The following is a 22,884-nucleotide window of genomic DNA, read 5'->3' on the forward strand; positions in this document are numbered from 1 at the left end:
GTGCAAAAGCCCACAACACAGTGTGCCTGGCACACCCTGGCAACAGTCTGTGTGCCTGTCTCCTGCCCCAGCCTGTACGTGTGAGGCCAGGAAGCAGGTCTTACGCATCACGGTGACCCAGCGCCCAACACAGTGGCCCACACTTTCTAGACCACTGTAGGCGCTCAGACTTAGGGACGCGACAAAATCGGCGTGGGGGTTCGCAAAGCAGACCACACTGGTTTGATGCTTTGTAACCTAGACGAATTTGGCATGAAGGTTCATCCTGTAGTCACTGTGAGTTTGGTTAAGCGGGTCCCTCCTCCCAGCCCGAGTCCCTGTGGGACAACGTGCAGGAAGGGGTTTCTTGACACCCCCTGCCCACATTCAGAGCCCTGACCCTGGGGGCCCCCCTGCAGGTCAGAGGAGAGAATAGAAACTACACACACAGCCGGAAGGCAGGCCAGGGGACAACGAGGGCCAGCTGCCCTTCTCTTCTCTTTAATGGTGGAGGTTTGGTCATGGCATTGAGGTCTTTCAGGGATGCTGGGCAGAGAGAGGACAGCCCTAGGGCTCTGAGCTAAAAGGGCCCCGACAGAGGGAAGTGTCCTTAATCGGGGTGCCTCAGGGGCCAGAGCACAGGAGACTCTGTGCCTCCTTCTGGGGGGCCCCTGAGGCAGTGCTCCTCCCTATGCACCCAGCACCCCATCCACCCCCTACCCACACCCTCCGTTACCTGAGTCCCCCTTGCTTCCCTTCATGCCGTCGGCTCCTGGCATCCCGGGTATCCCTGGTGGTCCTGTACAACAGATGCCCGGAGAGCATGAGGGCTGGGCTCTGTGGCTCTTCAGACACCATTCCCCATGCCCACGGCAGGGCCGAGGACCTCACCTGTCAGCCCGGGGGGGCCAGCGCTACCGGGCTCACCCTTGGCACCTGGGGATCCCGCTGCGCCCGGAGAGCCGGGAAGACCCTGCGCTCCAGGTTGTCCTGCAAGTTAAGTGACAGTTGCAAGGTTGGGGGTGGTCGGCAGAGAGCTGGCTGCCCGCCCCTCGGCTCGTCTGTCTTCTCGGCTGTGACACGTGTACCTCCTACCAGCGTGCATGTTCCCTGGGCAGTTTTCCACATCTCCCTTTAGAAGCCACGAGCGAGCCCAGTTAGTAGGAGAAAAGTTACAGCCTGACCCGTGTGTTCATCGTTGCCATCACTCTGCAGTGCCTGGGGCTCGCGGACTCCCTAGGCACCCCGGTCGTGGGTGTGGGCTCCACACCCCTGCGTGGCGGACTGCGGCGAAGGTCTAAGGGGAATGCCAATCAAGCCTGTTCCTCCCAGGCGGGGCCCGGTTTTCAGAGAGCCCCCACATGCTCTGGGTTAACGCTACAGTGAATCTAAAGACAGTGGAGTCGTGTCCCGGACTTGACTTTGCTCAGGGACAGTAGCAGCTCGAATGATGTCTGGATCCCCAGAGTTCTTACCTTGGTCTCCTTTCATTCCAGGAGATCCAGCCACACCTAAAATGAAGAAGGACTTTTAGGGATTTTGTTCCCCTCTATCTCAGCCTGCCAGAGAGAAAGGGAATATGGACAGGCTGGTGGACGGCCTCTTACCTGGGGGGCCTGGCTTCCCTGAGTCACCTTTGCTCCCCTGGGCTCCGGGGGGCCCCATGACCCCTGTATCTCCTTTCATGCCCATGTCTCCCTTGCTTCCTGAAAAACCAAGGAGTTGTGGTCAGGCACGGAGGAGGACGCAGCCAGCCGCCAGGTCCCAATGACGCTGTCCCACCCAAAATCCAAACTCAAACTCCTTGGGCTCCGCCTACCTGGTTCCCAGAAGTGGAAGATACAATGGTTGGCCTCAAGGAGCACACCATCTTGCCCCAGAGACCAGATGGAAACGCGTGAGAAATAGACGAAGTCATGGGGCCCGGCTGGCATGCAGCCGAAGGCCCAGAAGCCAGGCTCTCAGGACCCTGGTCAGCACGCTGGTCCCCTTGGGAGGGACCACAGCCCAAGCTGAGCTAAGCGCTGCCCGGCTCATTTTAGTGTCTGCATTTGGGGAATTTTTTTTTTTTTCAAGCCTCCCCAACTGAAACCTGAATATTCCAGAATGCCGATCCCAAGTGCTGAGAATAGAAACGTGAAGGCATGAGTGGAGAGGAAAACATTGCAGCAGCTCGGACTCCTGCCAGTGCTCCAGCCACAGCCTTTCCTGGTGCCCAAGGTTTCAAATTTTCCACTTGTCATCAGCATTCAAGGCTTGTCCCAGCCTGTCCTCTCCTCGGTCCTCCATTGCTCCCTCCTCCTTTCTGCGGCTGCATGGCGCATATCAATTGAGGGAGGCTCCTCGCATGGGGCCTGCCAACCTCTTCCCAGTCTGCGGGCTTGGCTCCCGAGTGGGCTGCACACCCTCGCTAGCCGTGCCAGGCTGGGTCTGTTCATCAGCGGCCCCCTGGCTTGGCTGGTGTTCCCGGAGCTAGTCAAAGTCCCATCCCGGCAGCTCCCTCAGCCCTGGGACAGGCTTATTGGGATGGAATTTGGTTAAAAGGCTCTATTCCACTATCTTCCCAATATCAGAGCTGGGAGGACTCAGAGGGATAGCAGCCTTCCCTCCTGTGCGTTGGGAAAGGAGACAGAGAGGTCTGAAGCAGCGGGGGGTGGGAAGTGGGGGGGGGGGAGAGTCACGGGTCACGCGAAGCTTTCTGGCTTTCTGGTCTAAGCGTGGGGTGACGTTAGGGGCAAGGCTCAGGAAGCAGATTCTTTCAGGTGGTTTAGATACTTGAAGGATGTCTATTCCCTGATGGGAAACAAAACAATCAGAAAGAACTCGGTTCTAGCTGAGATCGCTTATGGCCTCAGGGGTAAGCCCCAAAGAAGGCGATCCTTGCTCATTCAAGGTGTGCGCTTCGGCAGAAGGGACAAATGGCATTCGGCAGATGGGACTAGGAATTACTTCCCTGGAGGAATATGTTGGTGCCCGACTGCCCCGGGCCGGCTGGAACCACCGTGTTATGGGAATCCCTAGGCTGCCCGAGGATTCGGGAGCGTGCTCTGGGCCCGAGTCTGTGTGTGGCTGTGTGTGGCTATGACTGCCGTGTCTCCACCAAGGGGGGCGGCCTGGGGAAGCAGGGCGTTCTCGGTGAAAGGCCCAGAGTCTAGCCCCACCAGATGAACATCAGCTGTCGTCTGGTGTCAGAACTTTGCCATCACAGCTCAAGGCAAGGTGAGGAAAACGCACCTGTCCCCTGGCCCTTCCCCAGGGACATTACCCCTTGGCGGGGACAAAGACCACAAAGCCTCAGGACCACTGGAGCGGGGCCCCTCGTGCCAGCCCTGTCTGCCAGCAGGGGCTTAGGAAAACAGCCGGTGAAAGAGACCTTGCGATCTTGGGAGAGGAAATTTGGGAAGAGGAGGGGTGGGTCGGAGTCCTGATTTGTGAAGAATTGAAACTTTCGCATTTCCCCTCGCCAACCACAGCTTTTCCAGGCTGAGTGCGGGCGGGGGGCCCCACCCTGGTGTCAGGTATCTGCAAATCTGGGGCACTGGATGAGTGTGGGAGGGAAAACAGTAGGGCGCAGACTCCACAGGCAAAAGTGCTGGCTGTCACCCCCTCCCCTGGGGCTGGCAGGGCCACCTTGAGAAAGTCTAGGCCTCCCTTTCCTGTTACATAGAGAACTACGGCGAGCAGCCTTTGGAATCGCCGTCAGAGGTCAACTGTCTAACCATCCGCCGGGTGTACAGATGCCCCCCCTCCCAACCCTCCCGGTCATCTCAGCACAACTGGCTCTCCTGAAACCTTTGATCATGGCTCCTCATTCTTCAGGATGGCTGACACCTGCCTGTAAGGGCCCTCTTCCTGATGCATGCACCCCAGTATCTGATAATGTGAATAACTCCTATTCGCAGGTACAGTGCCACGCATCTTATGTCTTCTACTCCAGTTGTAACTCAATCCTTATTAAACGTTGCTTTTATTATCCCCCTCTTACAGCTGAGTAAGTTGTGGATCAGAGAGGTCAAGTCATTTGCCCAAGGTTGCCCAGCTAGTGAGCCATACGAGGACCCAGATGTGTCTGACCTTAGAACTGAAGTCCTTCCCTTTCTACCTTAAAGGATCCCTAACACCATTAATATGGACGGTTATCATTTGTTTAGTGTTTAACGATGTGGCAGACAGTTTGAACACATGATCTCTAGGGACTGCCCTACAAAGTATGCATAATTTCATTATTATATATATGTTTATTTATTCCTGAGAGAGCACGAGTGGAGGAGGGGCGGGGTGGGGGGGGGGCGACGGAGGACCCGAAGCAGGCTTTGCGCTGACGGCAGCCAGCCCGATGAGGGGCTCGAACTCACAGACCATGAGAGCGTGACCTGAGCTGAAGTTGGAGGCTCAACTTCAACAATCAGGCGCCCCTGATTATTATCATTTTAATGGCCATTCTTTTCGGAAATGAAGACACTAAGCCTCCGCTGGTTAAGTCACCTGCCTAGGGGCACACGTGGACAGGTGCAGAGCAGGGGCGACGTCAAGCCTTCTAGCGGCACGGCCCTCATCCCCCCCTACTGCACCCCACAACCACCCGAGGGGGCTTCCAGAGGCCAAGCGACAAGGGGCGCGAAAAGTGCTCTGTCGTGGCCATAGCCCCTGGGGCAGCGCTTCTCAGAGCGTGCCCCCCAGACTTCCGGTGTCAGAATGATCCAGGCCTTTGAAACACAGACTCTTTCACTTTGAGCAAGGGCCCCAAATGGTTCTGACGTAACACCTGCTTCTGGAATCAACCCCTTCACCCTCCCTGCCAGCCGTCTCCCCTCCTGCCCTGTGCCCACCTCACGTCCCACTGCCACCCCTCGCCGTCCTCTCCTCAGAGCTTGTTGCATGGCCTGTGTCCTCACTTGTCACCGGTTGTGCCTGGCATCACGTTGTGTCTCCCCCCACCCATGCTACTCTCAGCTCTCACATTCCTGGCCTCTGCTCACCTGGACGGATGGGACCACACGTGTGCTCCTGGGGGAAGCAGAGCACAGCCCTGCCCTCAGTGGGACCAAACAGTCATGCTTACAGAGGGTCGGGGCCCAGCTCCCCCTCAGCCCCTCCCCCACAAGCACCAACACCCCCACCCGGCCTTTACCTGGGAGGCCCAGGTCTCCTTTGTCTCCTTTAGCCCCAGGTTCGCCTTTCAGGCCAACGAGTCCCCCATCACCTTTGCTGCCCTTCTCTCCTTGCCGTCCTGGGGTGCCTGGGCAGAGAATGGCCAACAAGATGGGCTCCCGCCGCCCTCCCAAGGAGGACTCAGGAGCCGCCCACGGGCTGTTCAGCAGTGGAGCAGGGGGCGTTTTAAAAAGAAAAGAAAGGGGCCTCTGGAAGAAGTCCAGGGGTTGTTAAGTCATAAGACTCCAGAGCAGAGGACTGTGGGAGGGCCCCAACTCCCTGGGGCTGTGGGTGGGGATGTGGGGAGGGGGGACCTGGGCAACTGGCTCAGCACCTCAGCCAAGGCAGGGCTGAGCCCAGGCAGGGGAAACACGCGTTACCAGGGGCTCCTTGTTTCCCTGGAGCGCCGCTGGGTCCTTGGAGGCCTGCGGAGAAGGAAAGAAGAATTAGCCACAGTGTTCCAGGCTCTTCCGTCAGCTGACGTTCTAGAACCTGTAGGAGGGGACAAGGGCCCAGCACGAGGGGAGGGACTTCGGTCTGTCTCATTCTCTGTCTCTCACACACACACAGACACCCCAACGGTATCAACATTCACCCTTCACAACAGCAAGAAAAAGAGAGATTGAGAGAGAGAGAGAGAGAGAGGAAAGAAAAGGCTGAGTTGTTAGACACAAGGGTGTAAACGAGCCAGGCCCCTGCCTCCTGACTCCCCCCACCCGCGCACTCACCCAGCCCCTGCCCACCTGCCTCTCCCTTGATTCCAGGCGGGCCTTGGAGTCCTGGGAGGCCTGGAAAGGAAAAGGAATTCAGAACGTGGCCTGTACAAGGAGGAGAAAAAGGATTACGGGGCCAGTAGACAGAAGCCCGTATCTGTGGCTCCTTGGCATGCCTCGGTCCCCTCAGTCCCCCTCTCAGCCGGTGGCCTGGGCAGGCCGGGGATGCCAGATGTGCCCTGGGCCCCTTTTGACCTGGAAGACCTGAAGAAGAGGGGCACAGACACCAAGGGGCCAACCCACGAGGTGGGGTGACAAGGCCACTTTTCACACCTTTATGTATTCAACGAACTGTCGCTGAGCACCGAGAACGGGCCAAACGGTGTGGGCAAGAAAAGGAAAGGCAGGGCTCCTTCCTACAAGAAGCTCAGGGCCTAACAGGCGAAACGCAGGCGTATCGATGACGTCACCCGAGGGAGGCTGCGTCACACAGACCTCGCGCGAATCACTCCCTCATTTTGAGCCTCAGCTTGCTCGTCAGTGAAATGGGGCTAATATGCCAGCTCTGCAGGGCTGTCCCGGAGGCAGGCTCTGGATAAACGGAACCTGCTTTTGCTGCACCTTGCGCGCGGTTCTGTCCCTTTCCCAGGGCTGTGTTGCAGGCTCGAGACGCACAGCACCCCGGGAGCGCGGGACGTCCTGTCCTAGTCCGTTCGGGCTGCTATAGCAAAACACCGCAGGGCGGGTGGCTTTGAAACGACAGACATTCATTTCTCCCTGTCCTGCAGGCGGGAAGCGCAAGGTCCTAGATCCAAGAGCTGGTGTGGTCGGGTTCTGGTGAGGGCCCTCTTCTGGGTTGCAGACCACTAACTTCTCCCTGTGTCCTCACGCGATGGTGGTGAGCTGAGGGAGCTCGTTGGGGTCCCTTTGATAAGGGCACGAATCCCATTCAGGAGGGCCCCGCCTTCAGGACTGAATCCCCTTCTAAAGACCCCACCTCCTAACACTGTCGCTTCGGATGTTAGGTTTTCAACGTATGAATTTTCATGAGAGAAAAACACTCAGGCCGTGGCTCGTCCCCCACATCTCCACGAGGTGGGTGACTTTCTGAGAGGCGTGGCTTTGCCTGAGCTCACACATGTGGAGAGAGGCCGGCAGATTCCAGGTCTCCCGATGGCAAAGCCTATCCCCGTGTCAGGGCACCACGATGACAAGGCCTCTGACATGCTTTCTACTTCAGGGTAGAGCCCCAGTCTGATTGGTGGGACCCATGATGCCATATCTCTCCTACGTGCACAAGACGGGGGGGGGGGGGTGGGGTGGGGTGGGCAGAAGCAAGGAAGCAGAGCAGGGGACTAGGGTCCCTTTCACACAAATCTCAGGGAAGAACACTGGAGAATCAGCTCAGGCTCTGACCGCTGGCCCCCACTGACCAGCCTTTCACATGGCCTAGCCCGTTTTCCGGTGTCACGTGGGAATGCCACCACCTGCCTCACAGGGTCCTCAGGGGACCACATGGGGTCATGGGACACGGTAAAAACCCAGGGAAAGTGGGCTTTGGCTACACTTACCAGCCAAAGGAAAGAGGCAAGAACTCCAGAGACCCTGCGAGTACAGGGCTCAAGGCCAGAGGCTCCGGCCCCTGGCCCTTTAGGAGTAGTGCCCCACTTGTTGATAGGACAGGTCCAGTCCCTCAGGGGAATTTTCGAGGCGAGTCCCTAGGATCCTATGCCCGTCAATATGGCTCCTTCCCACCACAGGCTACACAAGCTGTACCAGCTCTGCTGCGGTGGCCTGGCCCCCGGGGCGGGAACGGGACTCAGGCTGCGGAGTCCGACTCTGCCCCTCCAACTTTGCCTGAGTTAGCTTGAGTAAGTCAACGTCCCTCTGAGCCTGCTTCCTCACCTGTGAAATGGGGGTAATAGCAGCAGCCACTTGGGGTTAGCGTGAGGAGTCAACAAAAATACGTAGCTAGGGGTGCCCCCTTCACCTCCCCTGACCCAGGCCGGCCTAGTCCCCGCCGCTCCCATCCTGTCTTCCAACTCTGCTCCTCTCTTGCACTCCAGCACGTGGGTCTGCCTTCTTTGCCTTCCTACGCTCACCAAACCCCCTTCCTACCTCAGGGCCTTTGCACATGTGGGTCTCTGTCTGGAACCCATATTTCCTGACACCTTCTGCTCATACTCAGGTCAAGGCCACTAGGTGTCTCTGGGAAACCCCTTCACGTGCCGGGGTTAGGCCCTTTCTGTGCCCTCCTTACCTAGGGAGTTGTCCCAGTCTATCAGAACAGAAGGGGCTGGAACCAAATCATGCTTCCCTGGGGGCAGGGGTTCTGTCTGTCTTTTTATGTCTGCGTTCCCAGTGGCTGGACATTGCCTAGTCCTTAAGAGGCTTTCAGTAAATAATTGTTGGAAAGTCCGGAACACACAGGGGAGGGAAAGAGGTGTGGGTGGGTTCCACATCACCCTTTCCCCAAACTTGACTTAGGTGCAGCTCCCCTCTCCATCCCCGCTGTTCTGGAAACTTGGGCCAGAGTGCAGTTTCTCTGCAGGCTGCCTCAGGGCCAAACCGGTCATCCTGAGCCCTGCACCCAAACGTCCTCTGGGATCCACCTATTGGTCACCAGGGGCCTTTGCAGGAAAATGTGCCTTTGGGGAGCCCTAGCCAGGCGAGGCAGGCCATGCGGGAGGGGAGAGAGATTGCAGCCTCCCCTGGGTGGGCCAGGGTGGTGGGGGACGCTGGGAAGGTATTGGTGGTGGGGGCGTTGCTGAGCTCCAGCTGCTAGAATCAGTTTCCAGCCTCTGGTTTCTGGGCTCCAGAAGAGAGAGAAAGGGACAAAGAGGTAGTCAGAGACAGAGAGAGGCTTCGAGAGACACGGAGAGAGAGTACTGGAGATTATATACATACATACACGTACAGAGTCTTCCTTGACTCGCAATGGGCTTAGATCCCGATATACACAACGTAAACTGAAAATATGCTAAGTCGAAAATGCATTTAATGCGCCTAAACTACAGCCCGTGACAGCTCAACCTCACCCACCGTAAACATGCTCGGAACACTGATATCAGCCTACAGTTGGGCAAAGTCATCTCACGCAAGCCCACTTTATAACACGGTGTCGGCCCTGTCATGTAACTTCCTGACTAGGGTACTGAAAGTGAGGGTCAGGATGGCTGTCTGGGGACAGAATGGTTGTCAGCGGCGTGGTTGTTTGCGACCAGGAGCTGCCCCGCCCAGCTTCGCGAGAGAGCGTCGTCCTGCCTGTCGCAACCCAGGAAAAGATCCAAATCCAAAATTCAAGGTACAGTACCTGCCGAATGTGTATCACTTTGGCACCATGGTAAAGTCAAGAAATCGTAACTGGAGCCACTGTATGTCAGCGACTGTGTGTACGTTCACACAGAGAGAGAGACGGAGACAAAGGGACAGAAGGGAGGCCGCTCTCCACCCTGAGGGTGAGCTGGGCTCTGTGTCTTGTTCCTGGAGCACTGGGCCTGGGGCCGGTGATGGAGCAGATTTTAAAAGTCAGACTAAACCCACTGGGTTGACAAGAGGTGTAAGCCCCCATCATGTTGGCTACGGCGGTAGAAGCTGTTGGAACAGCATCTCCTTGGAGGGGAGGAGACGACGTTCAATCAGGCCGGGACTGCCCCGGAATTAGCGCATTCAATCTGCCCCAGAAAATAACAAAGCAAATAGTAACAACAGATAACAGCAACAACACTATCGAATGCTTCCTCTGAGCTGGGCGTTGGGCTAAGCATGTTTACCTTCGTCATTTTAATTCTCGCACCAATCCCGGGAGGTCCTGGGATTATCCCCTGCTTCGAGGGGAGAACACAGAACTCAGAAATGTTAAGTGACTGGTTCAAGGCCACCCAGCTCCAGAGGGAGCCACTGTTTGTCCCGGTGCGATAGTCACACAGTGCACACTCGTGCTGCTGCCTCAAAACTCTTCCTGGCCAGCTGGGGCGCCCAGGTAGCTCAAATAGTTAAGCGTCCGACTCTTGGTTTCGGCTCAAGTCATGATCTCACGGTTCATGGGTTCAAGCCCCGCATCCGGCTCTGCACTGGTGGTACAGAGCCTGCTTGGAATTCTCTCTCTCCCTTTCTCCCCTGTGCGCACGTGCAAGCTCTCTCTCTCTCTCTCTCTCTCAATATCTCTATCAAAAATAAATAAATAAACACTAAAAAATAAACAACACGGGGCGCCTGGGTGGCGCAGTCGGTTAAGCGTCCGACGTCAGCCAGGTCATGATCTCACGGTCCGTGAGTTCGAGCCCCACATCAGGCTCTGGGCTGATGGCTCGGAGCCTGGAGCCTGTTTCTGATTCTGTGTCTCCCTCTCTCTCTGCCCCTCCCCCGTTCATGCTCTGTCTCTCTCTGTCCCAAAAATAAATAAAAAACGTTGGAAAAAAAATTTTTAAAAATAAATAAATAAATAAACAGCACAACTCTTCCTGGCCAGCAGCGTGATCTGGGCCATTATGTGAAAAATTCTGAAGCCAAGGAGTTCTGTCCCAAGAAGACCGTGTACCCTTATCTTCCGGGTGGAATTTCAACCGCTCAGGTGACAGAAAGGAGTAGGACGTGAATGAAGCGTGTGCGCACGTGTGCAATGAAACCCGCGTGTGTTCAAGGAGAAAGAGAAAGCAGCCGAGGGGGTTGTCCTCAGACAGCACTTGCCATTGTCAGACATTCGTGGCCCACCCCTTCCCATGAATCTTCCAGCATCCCTGTGGAGTGAGCCCAATTGTCTCCCTTAGTTTTGACACCGGTGAGCGGCTGAGGGTCCAGGAAAGTTAAGTACCTGGCCCCAAGTCACACAACTGGTAAGCAGCAGACCTGGGATTAGAGGCTGCCCCTCCCGTTACAGTGCACCCCTTCCCCCATGTCATTACGGTGCTCTAGGAGACGCGAGTTGTGCGGCCCTGTCAACAATCACGGCAAGGTGGGGGGACAAGCTAGGTGTTGGGTAATCAGCCCTGGAAACAGCGCTTATGGGAGACAGAGGGGGAGTCCTGCATGGGCAGCAGGGATGCCAGGAGGAGAAAGAGCAGGGGGGATGCATGTGGGCTGGCCTTGGAAGGTGGCTTAGAATCGGCTGGGCGAGGTGGATGGAGAGGTCACTTCTCATTTCAGGCAAGGAGCAGGGTAGAGGCCCAGAGGCTGGGAGTCCCAGCACGGTCAGGGAACAGACAGCAGACCAGACTGAGGACCAGTGAGTTTGTAGGGGGGCTCTGGAGGCCAGTGGGAGGTAAGCTGGGGTTGAGGCCCAGAAAGGCACAGGCCCAGGAGCCCCTGGGGGAAGGCTGTGGGGAGCGGGCGACGTGGGTCAGGGCGGAAATAAACATACCTGGAGCGCCTCGTTCCCCTTTGATCCCGAACAGCTCTGCAAGGGGAGAAGAGAGGATTGTAGGCTTGGCCAGGCGGGCGCACCCAGCTCAGAGCTGGAAGGTTGTGTGCCCTCGGGGCTGAGGAGCAGGGGCTTCGGGCAAATGGGGGATTTGGACAACAGGGGCCCAACGCTCGGGTATTTTCCAGGAATGAATGTTTTCGAGAAAGCTGGATGTTTGGTTGCAGGTAGTGGTCTGCACCGGAGAGCTGTAGATCCCTGGGAGCTGCAGAGGTGTGGAGAGAAGGTTGAGACCCCCGGAGTCTTCCCCTGTGTGGTCAGAAGACCTTGGAGCCAAACCCATGAAGGAAGAGCCTCAGGTTAAAGGCAGGGCCCCTCGTGTGGATCACCACCTTCATATGTCACGTAGAGAGGGCTGGTCCTGGTGTCTGAGCGGCTAAGCCTGGACTCCGCCCATCTACCACGGCCGTCACCTCTCCTCACATCAGGGCTCAGCCTCTGTCTGTGCTCATGATGCAGCCTCGGAGGGATTTGCCCACCTGGACACTGAGTCCTTTCAGCACGTGCTCCCCTGGGCACAGAGCCACCGTCATGGAACCAGCCCCCAAGGCCGAGCCCGTCCCAGAGACAGAAGAGCTGGAGCTCCGGGCCACAGTGTGAACCCTGCAAACAGTCAGATCACACCTAGGAGCCGGTTTGGCCCAGATCAGCTCTTCCTGTGCGGGCACAGCCAGAGGCTGGCAGGTGCAATGGCGGACAGCCTCGCCTGGCCCAGGGAAGACCGAGGGAAGGTGGAGGGCACTGGCATCTCCACCGTCCGCTCTGTTTTCTCCTGTGTGCAGCCCTATCTTCCAAGCCACCACACTTCCCCAGCAGGCCCACTGCCCTCTCCCTCCAGGGTTCCCACGTGACCTGGACCGGCTTGGTGCCTTCCATGATGCTCTCTCCAGCCACGTGCCAGTATTAGTTGGCTGCACGGGAGTGGTCTTGGGAATCGTCCCAGGCTCTGTGTTTTACCCACCTTCCCAAACATTCTAGATCCATCTGTGGGCTTTGTGACTAAGACCTGGCCTTGGGCCGATTGCTCTGGTCCCTGGCTCTCGGAGGTCATACTCTGCTTGGATAGGGCACTTGCAACCTAGGTTCTTGACCCACCTGTCTGCAGCCCCCGATGGGGCTGTAACCTCATGCCCGTCCATTTGGCTCTCACCCCTTGTCTTGGGCCCCAGGGTCTCATACGCTGGGTTCTGGAATGCTCTCTTTGCCGGGGAAGGAGTTTCAGGCCCAAAGATCCCCTTGCCCATGAACCAGCAGCCCCTACTTTCCATCCTCTGAAGCGGTGCAAGGGGAGGGGGCCAAACCTGGGTTTCGAGTGAAGTTGTCCACCTTCCGCAGCAGATGCTCCTGCCTGGTGCGGACCTGGGTGATCTGGGCCTGTAAGACTTGTAGCCCCAGCGCGCCCCCAGGGAAGTGCGGGATGGGCATTGACTGGAGCAGAGAGAAGGACGGGCTGTCCTCGGCGGCCAGAGTTCCATTGGCGAAGTTCATCTCCAGGGCCCAGAGCCGCTCCTGAAGATTCAGAACTGGACACCCCACCCCAACCCCACAACACTCTCTTAGGGACCTCATTAAAGCCCCGGGCATGTGAGCATGTCCCTGACATTCCTGTGTCATATGTGCATGGCTTCTGTGGGTCCTGAATGCTAAACACACATGTCATGTGCTGTGAGGACCTAACGTGAGCACAGAGCTCTTTCCATATCTTGCACATGTGTGCTTTATACCGGGCATGACGTTACATGTCATAGAATATTCCTGCGTGGCCTAGGGATGTACCCACAGCATTACGATCAACCTTCAGCCTTCCTGGATATTCTGGGTGTAAACATATGATGACTAATGTACTGGTGTGATCTAATCATGTGTGACCTTAATATGTGAGTGACACATGTTTATGACAGCTGAGCACACCATGTTCTTGCGTGACTTCAGTGTCTGCGGGTGGAATTGCTTCATGACCTTAACATTTGGACTGGGGACACTTTGAAGGTAAGATCATGTTAAAATGAACAATCGGGGGTCCCCCGGGGGGCTCAGTGGATGAAGCGTCTGACTTCCGCTCAGGCCATGATCTTGCGGTTCACAAGTTTGAGCCCCGCATGGGGCTCTGTGCTGACAGCTTGGAGTCTGGAGCCTGTTTCGGATTCTGTCTCTCTCTCTCTCTCTCTCTCTCTGCCCCTTCGAACTCATGCTCTGTCTCTCTCTCTCTCTCAAAAATAAATAAAAACATTTAAAAAATTTAAAAAATAATAAAAATAAAATGAACAATCCGCTCAATAGAGCCCTTTCACACCCAGACGCTGGGATCCTTGATGAAAGACGCACATGACATCCTGGGTGAAGTTATCGCACTGTTCACTGCTCTAGACACACACAGGTTCACATGTGCTTTCTCTCTCTGTCTCTCTCTCAATCTGTCTCTGTGTCTGTCTCTTTCTCTCATACACACACACACACACACACACACTCCTTCCTGGCCACTCCCCACCCCCTCCATCAATGTAGCTGCCCAGGGACTAAGAACTCTCTCTCCACAGGTGACCCCAGGGCTCTTTGCTCAAACCTGAGCCCTTTGTCAGCCCAGGAAGCACCAGACAGCACCAGATCTCTTTACCTTTTACCACCAGCAGCCCGGCACCTGCGGTGAGGAGAACCAGGTAGATGGCCACCATGACCGTGAAGCAGTTAACCGCCTTTCTCTTCCTGGACTTCGGATCTGAAACACAACCCCGGTAGAAGGTGGCTATTGTAGAAGGCAGAGAACAGGGAGCCCCAAACTGCGTCCGATTCCTCTCTGTGTGAGCAGAGGGCTCCCCGTGAGGTTGAGGGTAAAGACACAATGTCTCACTACCCCCAAGTCTTCCCCCGATCCTCCTCTTCCCACAAGCCAGGAGATGTCATCATCGGTCACTCACTGGTGTGCTGGGCACACAAACACCCATGCCACACGTCATCAGTTGGAAGAGTACAGTCCTTTAAACCAGGCTCACTGCCAAAGCCCCTTCCAGTGCCTGGAAGTAGAGAGCTCTCAAGAGACGTTTGGCAGATGAGTTAATGAGTGAACATACTTAAATTTCAAAACTTTGGGAGGAGGATGCTTGTTGCCTCTTTATAAACTGTGGGTGAGGTTCGGAGAAGTTGAAAAACCTATTAGGTCATGAGATGCAGATCTGGACATCAGGTTCAGGCTTTGGCTTTCTTTGTCTTTAGATTATGTAATTATGAAAACACAACCTGCTTAATATAATTTATCAAACAATATAGAGAGCATTGCAAAGGTTAATGATCTTGTCATCGGGGACTTCAGGGGACCTGAGTTCCTTGGCGTCCTAACCCACTGACATAAGCTTTGCTGGCGTTCTGGGGTGTGGCCTTCGCCCTGCTTATTCGTGGAAACTGACAAACCCGTACCCTGCTGAATGGACTTGTTTTTTCTTTCGATTTTACGCAGATGATGTCATATTACATATAATACAGCACGTTGCTTTCTGCAATGAGTGATTTTCTACGGACATTCCTCCAGTCTTTTGTTTGTTTGTCTTTTGTCTTTTTCTAGAGAGAGATTGGGCCATTCTTTTAACAGCTGCCTGATATTCTTTAAAGACAAGAGCCACAATTCTTGCAGATAATGTCCCCGTTGACAAGCTGTTTCCAGTTTGGGGTGTTACAAAAAGAGGCCATGGTGGTTCTAACTCCACTGTTTTCCCCATTCCAGCTGTCTCCCCACTTTGGGGCACCCAAAGGTGGGGAGCCGGCCTACTCGGTGCCAGGCACTGTCCTCTATCATCTCTAACGCTTCCCGCAATCCTGCAAGGTAGGTGTGATTATCCCTTTGTACAGACCTGGTGTTCAGAGAAGTCAGGGCAACACAACAGGCATGTGTCCCTGGGTCCGTCTAACCCCAAGGCCTGAGCTTCCCTCATCAACCTACACTGACAGTCGCCCTTGGAAAAATGCATTTGCAATGAACTCCAAGGGCAGGTGTGAAGGCAAAAGGGATCATAGGTGAGCCTCCCAGGGGAGGGAGGCAGGGGTGGTGAACACATTTTTTTTTTTTGCTTTGTGGTAGGTGACGGTGTACAGGAACCTCGCGTCTAGTTTCCATCACCTGTGGAACCGTTACTATTCTGCTGCTGATCCTTCCAGCCACCTGCAGAGCACATGCCTCTGCGTTGGCATCGTCTAATGCATGGTGGTCTCAAGATGGCTCTGGCAGAGGCAAGAGGAGTGGTTATTTGATTGGGTGGTTTTTTAGTTAGTGGCACTTGGTTACGCTTCGTCTAGCACAGAGTGTCCCCCGCACTGCCCCTCCCAAAAGGGGGGCCCACACGGCGGCCTCGGTGAGCACTCTAACACACAGCTTGGCCAAGTCGCTTCCCTATCTTCAGCCCTCCAGTGGCTGTTCACTGCCCACTGTCCTGTTCACCTCCTGCCAGCCAGTTGTCCCGTGGCTACACCTCCACACCACACCACACCCCACGTGGACCCTGACCAAGAGTCAAGCCGGACCACTCGTGGTGACACCCTTCTGATTCCAGGCCATGTATCTCCTCTGAATACATGGCCCTGCCTCCTCCCTTCTGCCTGACTAATTCCCCCTCATCTTTGGGGAGCACGGCAGAGCTCCTCCTGCTCCAGGACGCATTCTCTGACTCCCCTGGGTTAGGTGGGATCCCACCATGCCTCCCCAGATCGCCCTAGGTTTCCGCTTGATGAGGCATCCATCTCCCTGAACCGTCTCTTGTTTATGTCTCAGTTTCCCCCCAATAGCCCCGAAGCTTCTCGGGCTGCCTTCTGGCACCAATGTGGTGTAGACCACACGCGACGTGCTGGAAGATGAATATTCAACGGATGAATGAGTGGCCGCAGAGGTTGGGCGCTGAGCACGTGCAGAGTGGAGCACTGCCAGGTTAGAAGTGTTGGGGAAGCATCAGGAACGCAACTGCAGACCTCAGGTAAGCGTGTCATTGTGGCAAGGATGGGCAACGCACAAGGGGGGCCTCGCGTTTAACAGAAGATGGCGGACGATGAATACAATCTTGTAGACAGCACTACACCTTGTAAAAAAAGGTTTGTTTTAAGATATATATAGAGAGAGAGGCAGAGAGAAAGAGAGAGAGACAGAGAGAGAGAGAGAATCCCAAGCAACCCCATACGGTTAGCGCAGAGCCCGATGCGGGGCTCGAACTCACAAACCAGACAGCACTAAAGCCAAGGAAACAATGGGAATAGAAAGATAGTGTGCTTCAGAGACACGGTGTTAGAGAGGTCAGAGGTGGCAATGAGGGCCAGCATGGAAAATATAGATATTTTCTTTTTTTTAATTCACATTTTAGTATAATTAAATTGGCAAGGGGACACATAGCTTTCTTTAACGGCTTTAAAACGTATTTAGATTCAAGTTAGTTAACATATGAAAATACGAGTATGTTCAAACCAGATGGTCGGAGGGGTGGAAGGCATTTGAGTAAGGATGATGAAAGGAAAACCAGACATGATAGTATGATGGGAGTAGTTCAGGGGTGTTCACTCAGGCCCAGGATGCTTTTATTTTCTTTTAATGTTTACTTATTTTTGAGAGAGAGAGAGAGAGAGAGAGAGAGACAGAGCATGAGTGGGGGAGGGGCGGAGAGAGGGAGACAGAATCCGAAGCAGGCTCCAGGCTCTGAGCTGTCCACACAGAGCCCGACGTGGGGTTCGAACCCACAAGCTGTGGGATCACGACCGGAGTCGAAGTCGGACACTTAACCGCTTAACCAACTGAGCTACCCAGGTGCCCTAAAGAGGGTGCTTTTTTTTTTTTTTAATTTTTTTTTCAACGTTTATTTATTTTTGGGACAGAGAGAGACAGAGCATGAATGGGGGAGGGGCAGAGAGAGAGGGAGACACAGAATCGGAAACAGGCTCCAGGTTCTGAGCCATCAGCCCAGAGCCTGACGCAGGGCTCGAACTCCCGGACCGCGAGATCGTGACCTGGCTGAAGTCGGACGCTTAACCGACTGCGCCACCCAGGCGCCCCCCGAGGGTGCTTTTTAAAGCCAGAGCTATCATGTAACACAGAGGCAAGGTATTTTAGAAACTGGGAATGGCATTTCTCTAACTGACTTTGTACAGAGCTGATAATCTGATAAAGTTTTCTGTTTTTTTAAATAAGATTCGGGATGAATCTTCTTAAAGTTTTTATTTATTTATTGTGAGAGAGAGAGTTATGGAAGGGGCAGAGAGAGGGGAGGAGGGAGAGAGAGAGAGAATCCCAAGCAGGCTCTGCGCGGTCAATGCCGAGCTCAAGCTGGGGCTCGAACTCACGAACAGTGGGGTCATGATCTGAGCTGAAATCAAGAGCCACCCAAGCGCCCCAATCTGATAAATTCTTTATCGTCTATGCCGATCATTTAAGCTCTAAGGGAGTAGAAGAAACTGCGAAGGAGTTTCTCCTCCAGACTGGATCTCCCCAACAAGGAAGAGCTGTCTGAGACGAGAGAATGAAAGAAGCCACTGGCGAACTAGAAAGAGCTTCCCCGGAGCAAACCGTGGTGAGTCTGGCTGAAGAGTTTAGGGAAACAGTTTTCAGAAATGTGGCAGCTCTATTGTTTGACTCCCAATGAAAATGTGGCTCCAGAGGCAAATAAAATTTCAATTCTATACAAGATCTCCACGAAGAAAAAAAATAAAATCTGTACACAGACTCTAGGGTTCCCAGGCTCGCCCTCTCCCAGCTCCTTGTGCTGTGGCAGATTTGGCTTTGGTGGGTGCAGAAGCACCCCCCCACACCCGCCTTGAACCCAGCACTAGGCTGCTGGTGGGCAGGCCCAGGAAAGTGGCTTCTGCCCTATTGGCTTGATGTCTCCACCCCCCACCTAGCACCACTGGACAGTCTGAGGAAGTACCTTCTGCCCCTGCAGGCGGCACCAGAAGGGAACCAGCAAGGATACCCATAGCATCAGGGGAACAACGTAGACCGGAACAGTGTAGTGAGGGCTCTGAAAACTAAGTTGATATTGGAACCACAGCCCATAACATGGGCCAGAACGCATGTGATACCAGCGATGTGATTTTCTACCAAAACCGAAGATTTAAAAGGATCCAGCGTCTCCTAACATACTACACAACATGTCCACGATACAATGGAAAACCACTCATCATACCAAGAACAGAGAAAATGGCAACCTGAATGAGAGAAGATAATTGGCAGGTGTCAAAAACATTGGACTTATTTGATAAGGACTTGAGAGCAGGTAAAACAAAAAGGCTTTAATGCTCAGTTACAAATACTCTTGAAACAATAAAATAAAGAAAAATCTTAGCGTTTATTTCTTTTTGAGAGAGAAAGAGAGACAGAGAGAGAGAAAGGTAGCATGAGCAGGGTAGGGGCAGAGAGAGAGGGAGACACAGAAACTGAAGCAGGCTCCAGGCGCTGAGCTGTCAGCACAGAGCCCGATGCGGGGGCTCGAACCCATGAGCCGTGAGATCATGACCTGAGCCAAAGTCGGACGCTTAACCGATGCTTAACCCAGGCGCCTCAAACATATTTTTTAATATACGAAAAAATAGAGAATATAAAAAAGAACCAAATGGAAATTGTAGAACTTCAAACTACCAATTAAAAAAAGAATCTCACTGGATGGGCTCAACAGTGCAATAAATGTGATCAAGGAAAGAATCAATGAACTAAATGACAGAACAATAGAAATTACCCTTTCTGGAAAACAGAGTAAATTGACTAAAAGAATAAATAAAGAGACTTAGAGACCTGTGTATCAATAACAAAACACATAACATTCATATCAGTAAAGTCCCAGAGTGTGAAGCCGAAAAAAATAGTTAAAGAAATAATGGTGGCTGAAAACTTCTCAAATCTGGCGAAAGTCAAAACCTACCAATTCAAGAAGCGGAGCAAACCCCAAACATGATAAATTCAAAGCACTCAATCACAAGACACATCACAAGTAAAAAAGCTGGGGGAAAAACAGCCCTACATACCAAGAAAATTAAAAATCTAAAGAAAAAGAAAAAATCTTGAAGGGAGCCAAGAAAAAATGACTCATGACCTATAGACATACCGATTTGAATGACAGCAGATTTCTCATCTGAAAGCAGAAGTGACATGACATTTTTCATGTGCTCAACAAATGAATTATCAACTGTATCCAGTGAAAATATCCCTTAAGAATGAACAGGAAATAAAGATATTCTCAGATGAAGGAAAACTAGATGAAGTTATTGCTGCTAGATCTACCTTTACAGAATGGCTAACAGAGGGCGCCTGTCTGGCTGTCAGTGGAGCTTGTGACTCTTAATCTCGGGGTTATGGGTTGGGTGTAGAGATTACTTAAAAACAAAATCTTGGGGCGCCTGGGTGGTTCAGTTGCTTAAGCGTCCAACTTCGGCCCAGATCATGATCTCACAGTTTGTGAGTTTGAGCCCCGCGTCGGGCTCTGTGCTGACAGCTCGGAGCCTGGACCCTGCTTCAGATTCTGTGTCTCCTTCTCTCTCTGCCCCTACCCTGCTCGTGCTACCTCTCTCTCTGTCTCTCTCTCAAAAACAAACATTCAAAAAAATTTTTTTAATAAAAATAAAATCTTAAAAAAAAAAAAAAGAAAGGAAGAATGGCCGAAGGAAGTTCTTCAGACAGAAGGGCAATGATAACAGCAGAAAGCATAGCACTTGCAAAAGGAAAGAAGAAGAAAAAAGAATGAGTAAACCTGGAGATGTGTTTAGGCCATCTCTCTCATGATTTTTTAATTTTTTTTTTAACATTTATTTAGTTTTGAGACAGAGAGAGACAGAGCATGAACAGGGGAGGGTCAGAGAGAGGGAGACCCAGAATCGGAAACAGGCTCCAGGCTCTGAGCTGTCAGCACAGAGCCCGACGCGGGGCTCGAACCCACGGACCGTGAGATCATGACCTGAGCCAAAGTCGGCCGCTTAACTGACTGAGCCACCCAGGCGCCCCTCTCATGATTTTTTAAAATCACATTTTTTTTTATCGATTTCTTAACAATTTTTTTAATGTTTACTTATTTTTGGCAGAGAGAGAGAGACAGAGCGTGAGCACTGGAGGGGCAGAGAGAGAGGGGGAGACACAGAACTGGAAGCAGGCTCCAGGCTCCAGGCTGTCAGCTCAGAGCCCAATGTGGGGCTCGAACTCACGAACTATGAGATTATGACCTAAGCCGAAGTCGGAGGCTTCACTGACTGAGCCACCCGGGCGCCCCTTTAAAATCACATTTGATGTTTGAAAAAAAAAAATCATAATTATGTGATACCTAGTGCATGTAGAGGAAATGTTTAAGATGATTACATTTCAAAACTGGAAAGGCTCAAAAGACACAAATGGAAATAAGATTTCTACACTTGACTGAAGGTGGTAGAATGTTGATGTCCGTAGACTGTGATAAATTATATATGTACAGTGTAGTGCTCAGAAAAAAAAATTAAGAAAACTATTTCAATGATAAACTAAAAACAAACAAAAAAATATAAATAAGTTGGGGCGCCTGGGTGGCGCAGTCGGTTAAGCGTCCGACTTCAGCCAGATCACGATCTCGCGGTCCGTGAGTTTGAGCCCCGTGTCGGGCTCTGGGCTGATGGCTCGGAGCCTGGAGCCTGTTTCCGATTCTGTGTCTCCCTCTCACTCTGCCCCTTCCCCCGTTCATGCTCTGTCTCTCTCTGTCCCCCCAAAAAATAAATAAATGTTGAAAAAAAATTAAAAAAAAATATAAATAAGTCAAAATGGAATTCTAAAACATGTTCAAGCAACTCATAGGAAAGTAAGATAAGAAAAACTGGTAATGGGAACCAGAGGAACAAAGAGAAAATGCATAGTAACATGGCAGATTTAAGCCCTAACACATCAATAATTACTTTAATGTAAATGGTTTAAAGATGTCAGTTAGGAGGCACCTGGGTGGCTTAGTCAGTTGGGCGTCTGACTCTTGATTTTGGCTCAGGTCTTGGTCTCACCGTCGTGGGATCGAGCCCCATGTCATGCTCAGCATGGAGCATGGAGCCTGCTTGTGATTCTCTCTCTCTCCCTCTGCCCCTCTCCTGATCGTGTGCACGTGCTCTCTCTCTCTCTCTCTCAAAATAAATAAATAAACTTTAAAAAGCAAACAAACCAATGAGAAGGCAGATAATGACAAAGTGGATTAAAAAGCATGACTCAACCATGTGCTATCTCCAAGAAAGTAAACAACAGAGCTCCCATTTGTATGAAGCAAAAATTGATATAACTGAAGGAGAAATCAATATATCCACGATAATACTGGGGATATTAGCATCCCACTCTCAGAAACTGATCAAAAATCAGCAAAGCTCTAGAAGAAATGAACAACAGCATAAACCAATAGAATCTAAAGAACAGTTATAGAATATCCCATGCAACAATAGCAGGATACACATTCTTTCCATGCACACATGAGATATTCACCAAGATAGGCTATCTCATGGGTCCTAAAACAAACCCCAACAAAATGGAAAAGAAATGAAGTTGCACAGAGTATGGCTCCTGACAATCGAATCAAAACAGAAATCAATAACAGACAGACAAGGAAAACCTCTAAACACTTGGAAATTTTTTAAAAAATTAAATAATGTATGAGCTATAAGGTCATAAATATTTTTTTTTTTGAGAGAGAGAGAAGGAGAGCAGAGGAAGGACAGAGAGAGGGGGAGACATAGAACCCCATGCAGGCACCGTGCTGTCAGTGCAGAGCCTGACATGGGGCTTGAACCGATGATCTGTGAAATCATGCCATGAACCAAAATCAGGAGTTGGATGCTTAACTGACTGCGCCACCCAGGTACCCCTTAAATAAAAATTTTTAAAAATACAACTGATTGAAAGTGAGAATACAACATATCAAATTATTGGATTCAGCTACAGTAGCAGTGAGAAGGAAATTCATAGCAGCACTAAAGGCTGACATTACAAATAAGGAATGGTCTCAATCCAATAAGCTAAGGTCCTAGCTCAAGAAATTGGAAGAGAGGAGCAAAATAAACCCTAAGCAACCAGAAACAAACAAACAAACAAAATAACAGAGATCAGAGCAGAAATCAACGAGATTTAAAATAGGAAAACGAAAGAGAGCATCAAAAGAACAAAACACTGGTTCCATGAATCAAATCAATAAAATCGATAAGGCTCTGGCAAGACTCACAAAGTTAAAAGAGGAAAAGACACAAATCATCAATATAAGGACTCAAATAGGAGTTATCACCACAGTTCCTGCAGCCCGGAACAAGAAAATAAGAAAATCCTGTCACTGACTTTATGCTCACAACTTGGAAGGAATGAATCAATTTCTCAAAAACTACAAACTACCAAAACTCAGCCAATAGGAAATACATAATATGAATGCCCGTATATATTAAATAAACTTAATTCGTACTGAAAAAGCACCTGAAAGAGAAATGTCAAGGCCCAGATAATTTTATTGGAACATCCTATCAAACCTTTAAGAGAATTAACACTAGCTTTACATGCTCTCTTACAAGATAATGGAAGAGTAGAGAACAGTTCCTAACTCATTTTAGGAGGTCGGGATTATCTTGAAAATGCAAACCAAAGATAACATAAACAAAGAGAACTGAAGATCAGTACCTTTCATGAAATGTGAC

At 51.9% G+C, this 22,884-nt stretch overlaps 1 protein-coding gene across 2 annotated transcripts in view; it reads right to left on the minus strand.

Annotated features, from left to right (window-relative positions):
* Nucleotides 1–22,884, minus strand: part of MARCO (macrophage receptor with collagenous structure) — a 40,648-nt gene that overhangs the window by 12,476 nt on the left and 5,288 nt on the right. For both annotated transcript variants that reach the window (XM_015062527.3, XM_053214913.1), the window contains exons 2-11: nt 13,877–13,978; nt 12,564–12,785; nt 11,203–11,238; nt 5,874–5,918; nt 5,511–5,555; nt 5,111–5,218; nt 1,587–1,685; nt 1,455–1,490; nt 871–969; nt 716–778 (exon numbers count right to left, since the gene is read on the minus strand). In XM_015062527.3, coding sequence (XP_014918013.1) covers nt 716–778; nt 871–969; nt 1,455–1,490; nt 1,587–1,685; nt 5,111–5,218; nt 5,511–5,555; nt 5,874–5,918; nt 11,203–11,238; nt 12,564–12,785; nt 13,877–13,978 — 855 coding nt within the window. The remainder of the gene's footprint in view (nt 1–715; nt 779–870; nt 970–1,454; nt 1,491–1,586; nt 1,686–5,110; nt 5,219–5,510; nt 5,556–5,873; nt 5,919–11,202; nt 11,239–12,563; nt 12,786–13,876; nt 13,979–22,884) is intronic.

Source organism: Acinonyx jubatus, chromosome C1 (assembly GCF_027475565.1).
Source record: "Acinonyx jubatus isolate Ajub_Pintada_27869175 chromosome C1, VMU_Ajub_asm_v1.0, whole genome shotgun sequence".
Classification (NCBI taxonomy): Eukaryota; Metazoa; Chordata; class Mammalia; order Carnivora; family Felidae; genus Acinonyx; species Acinonyx jubatus.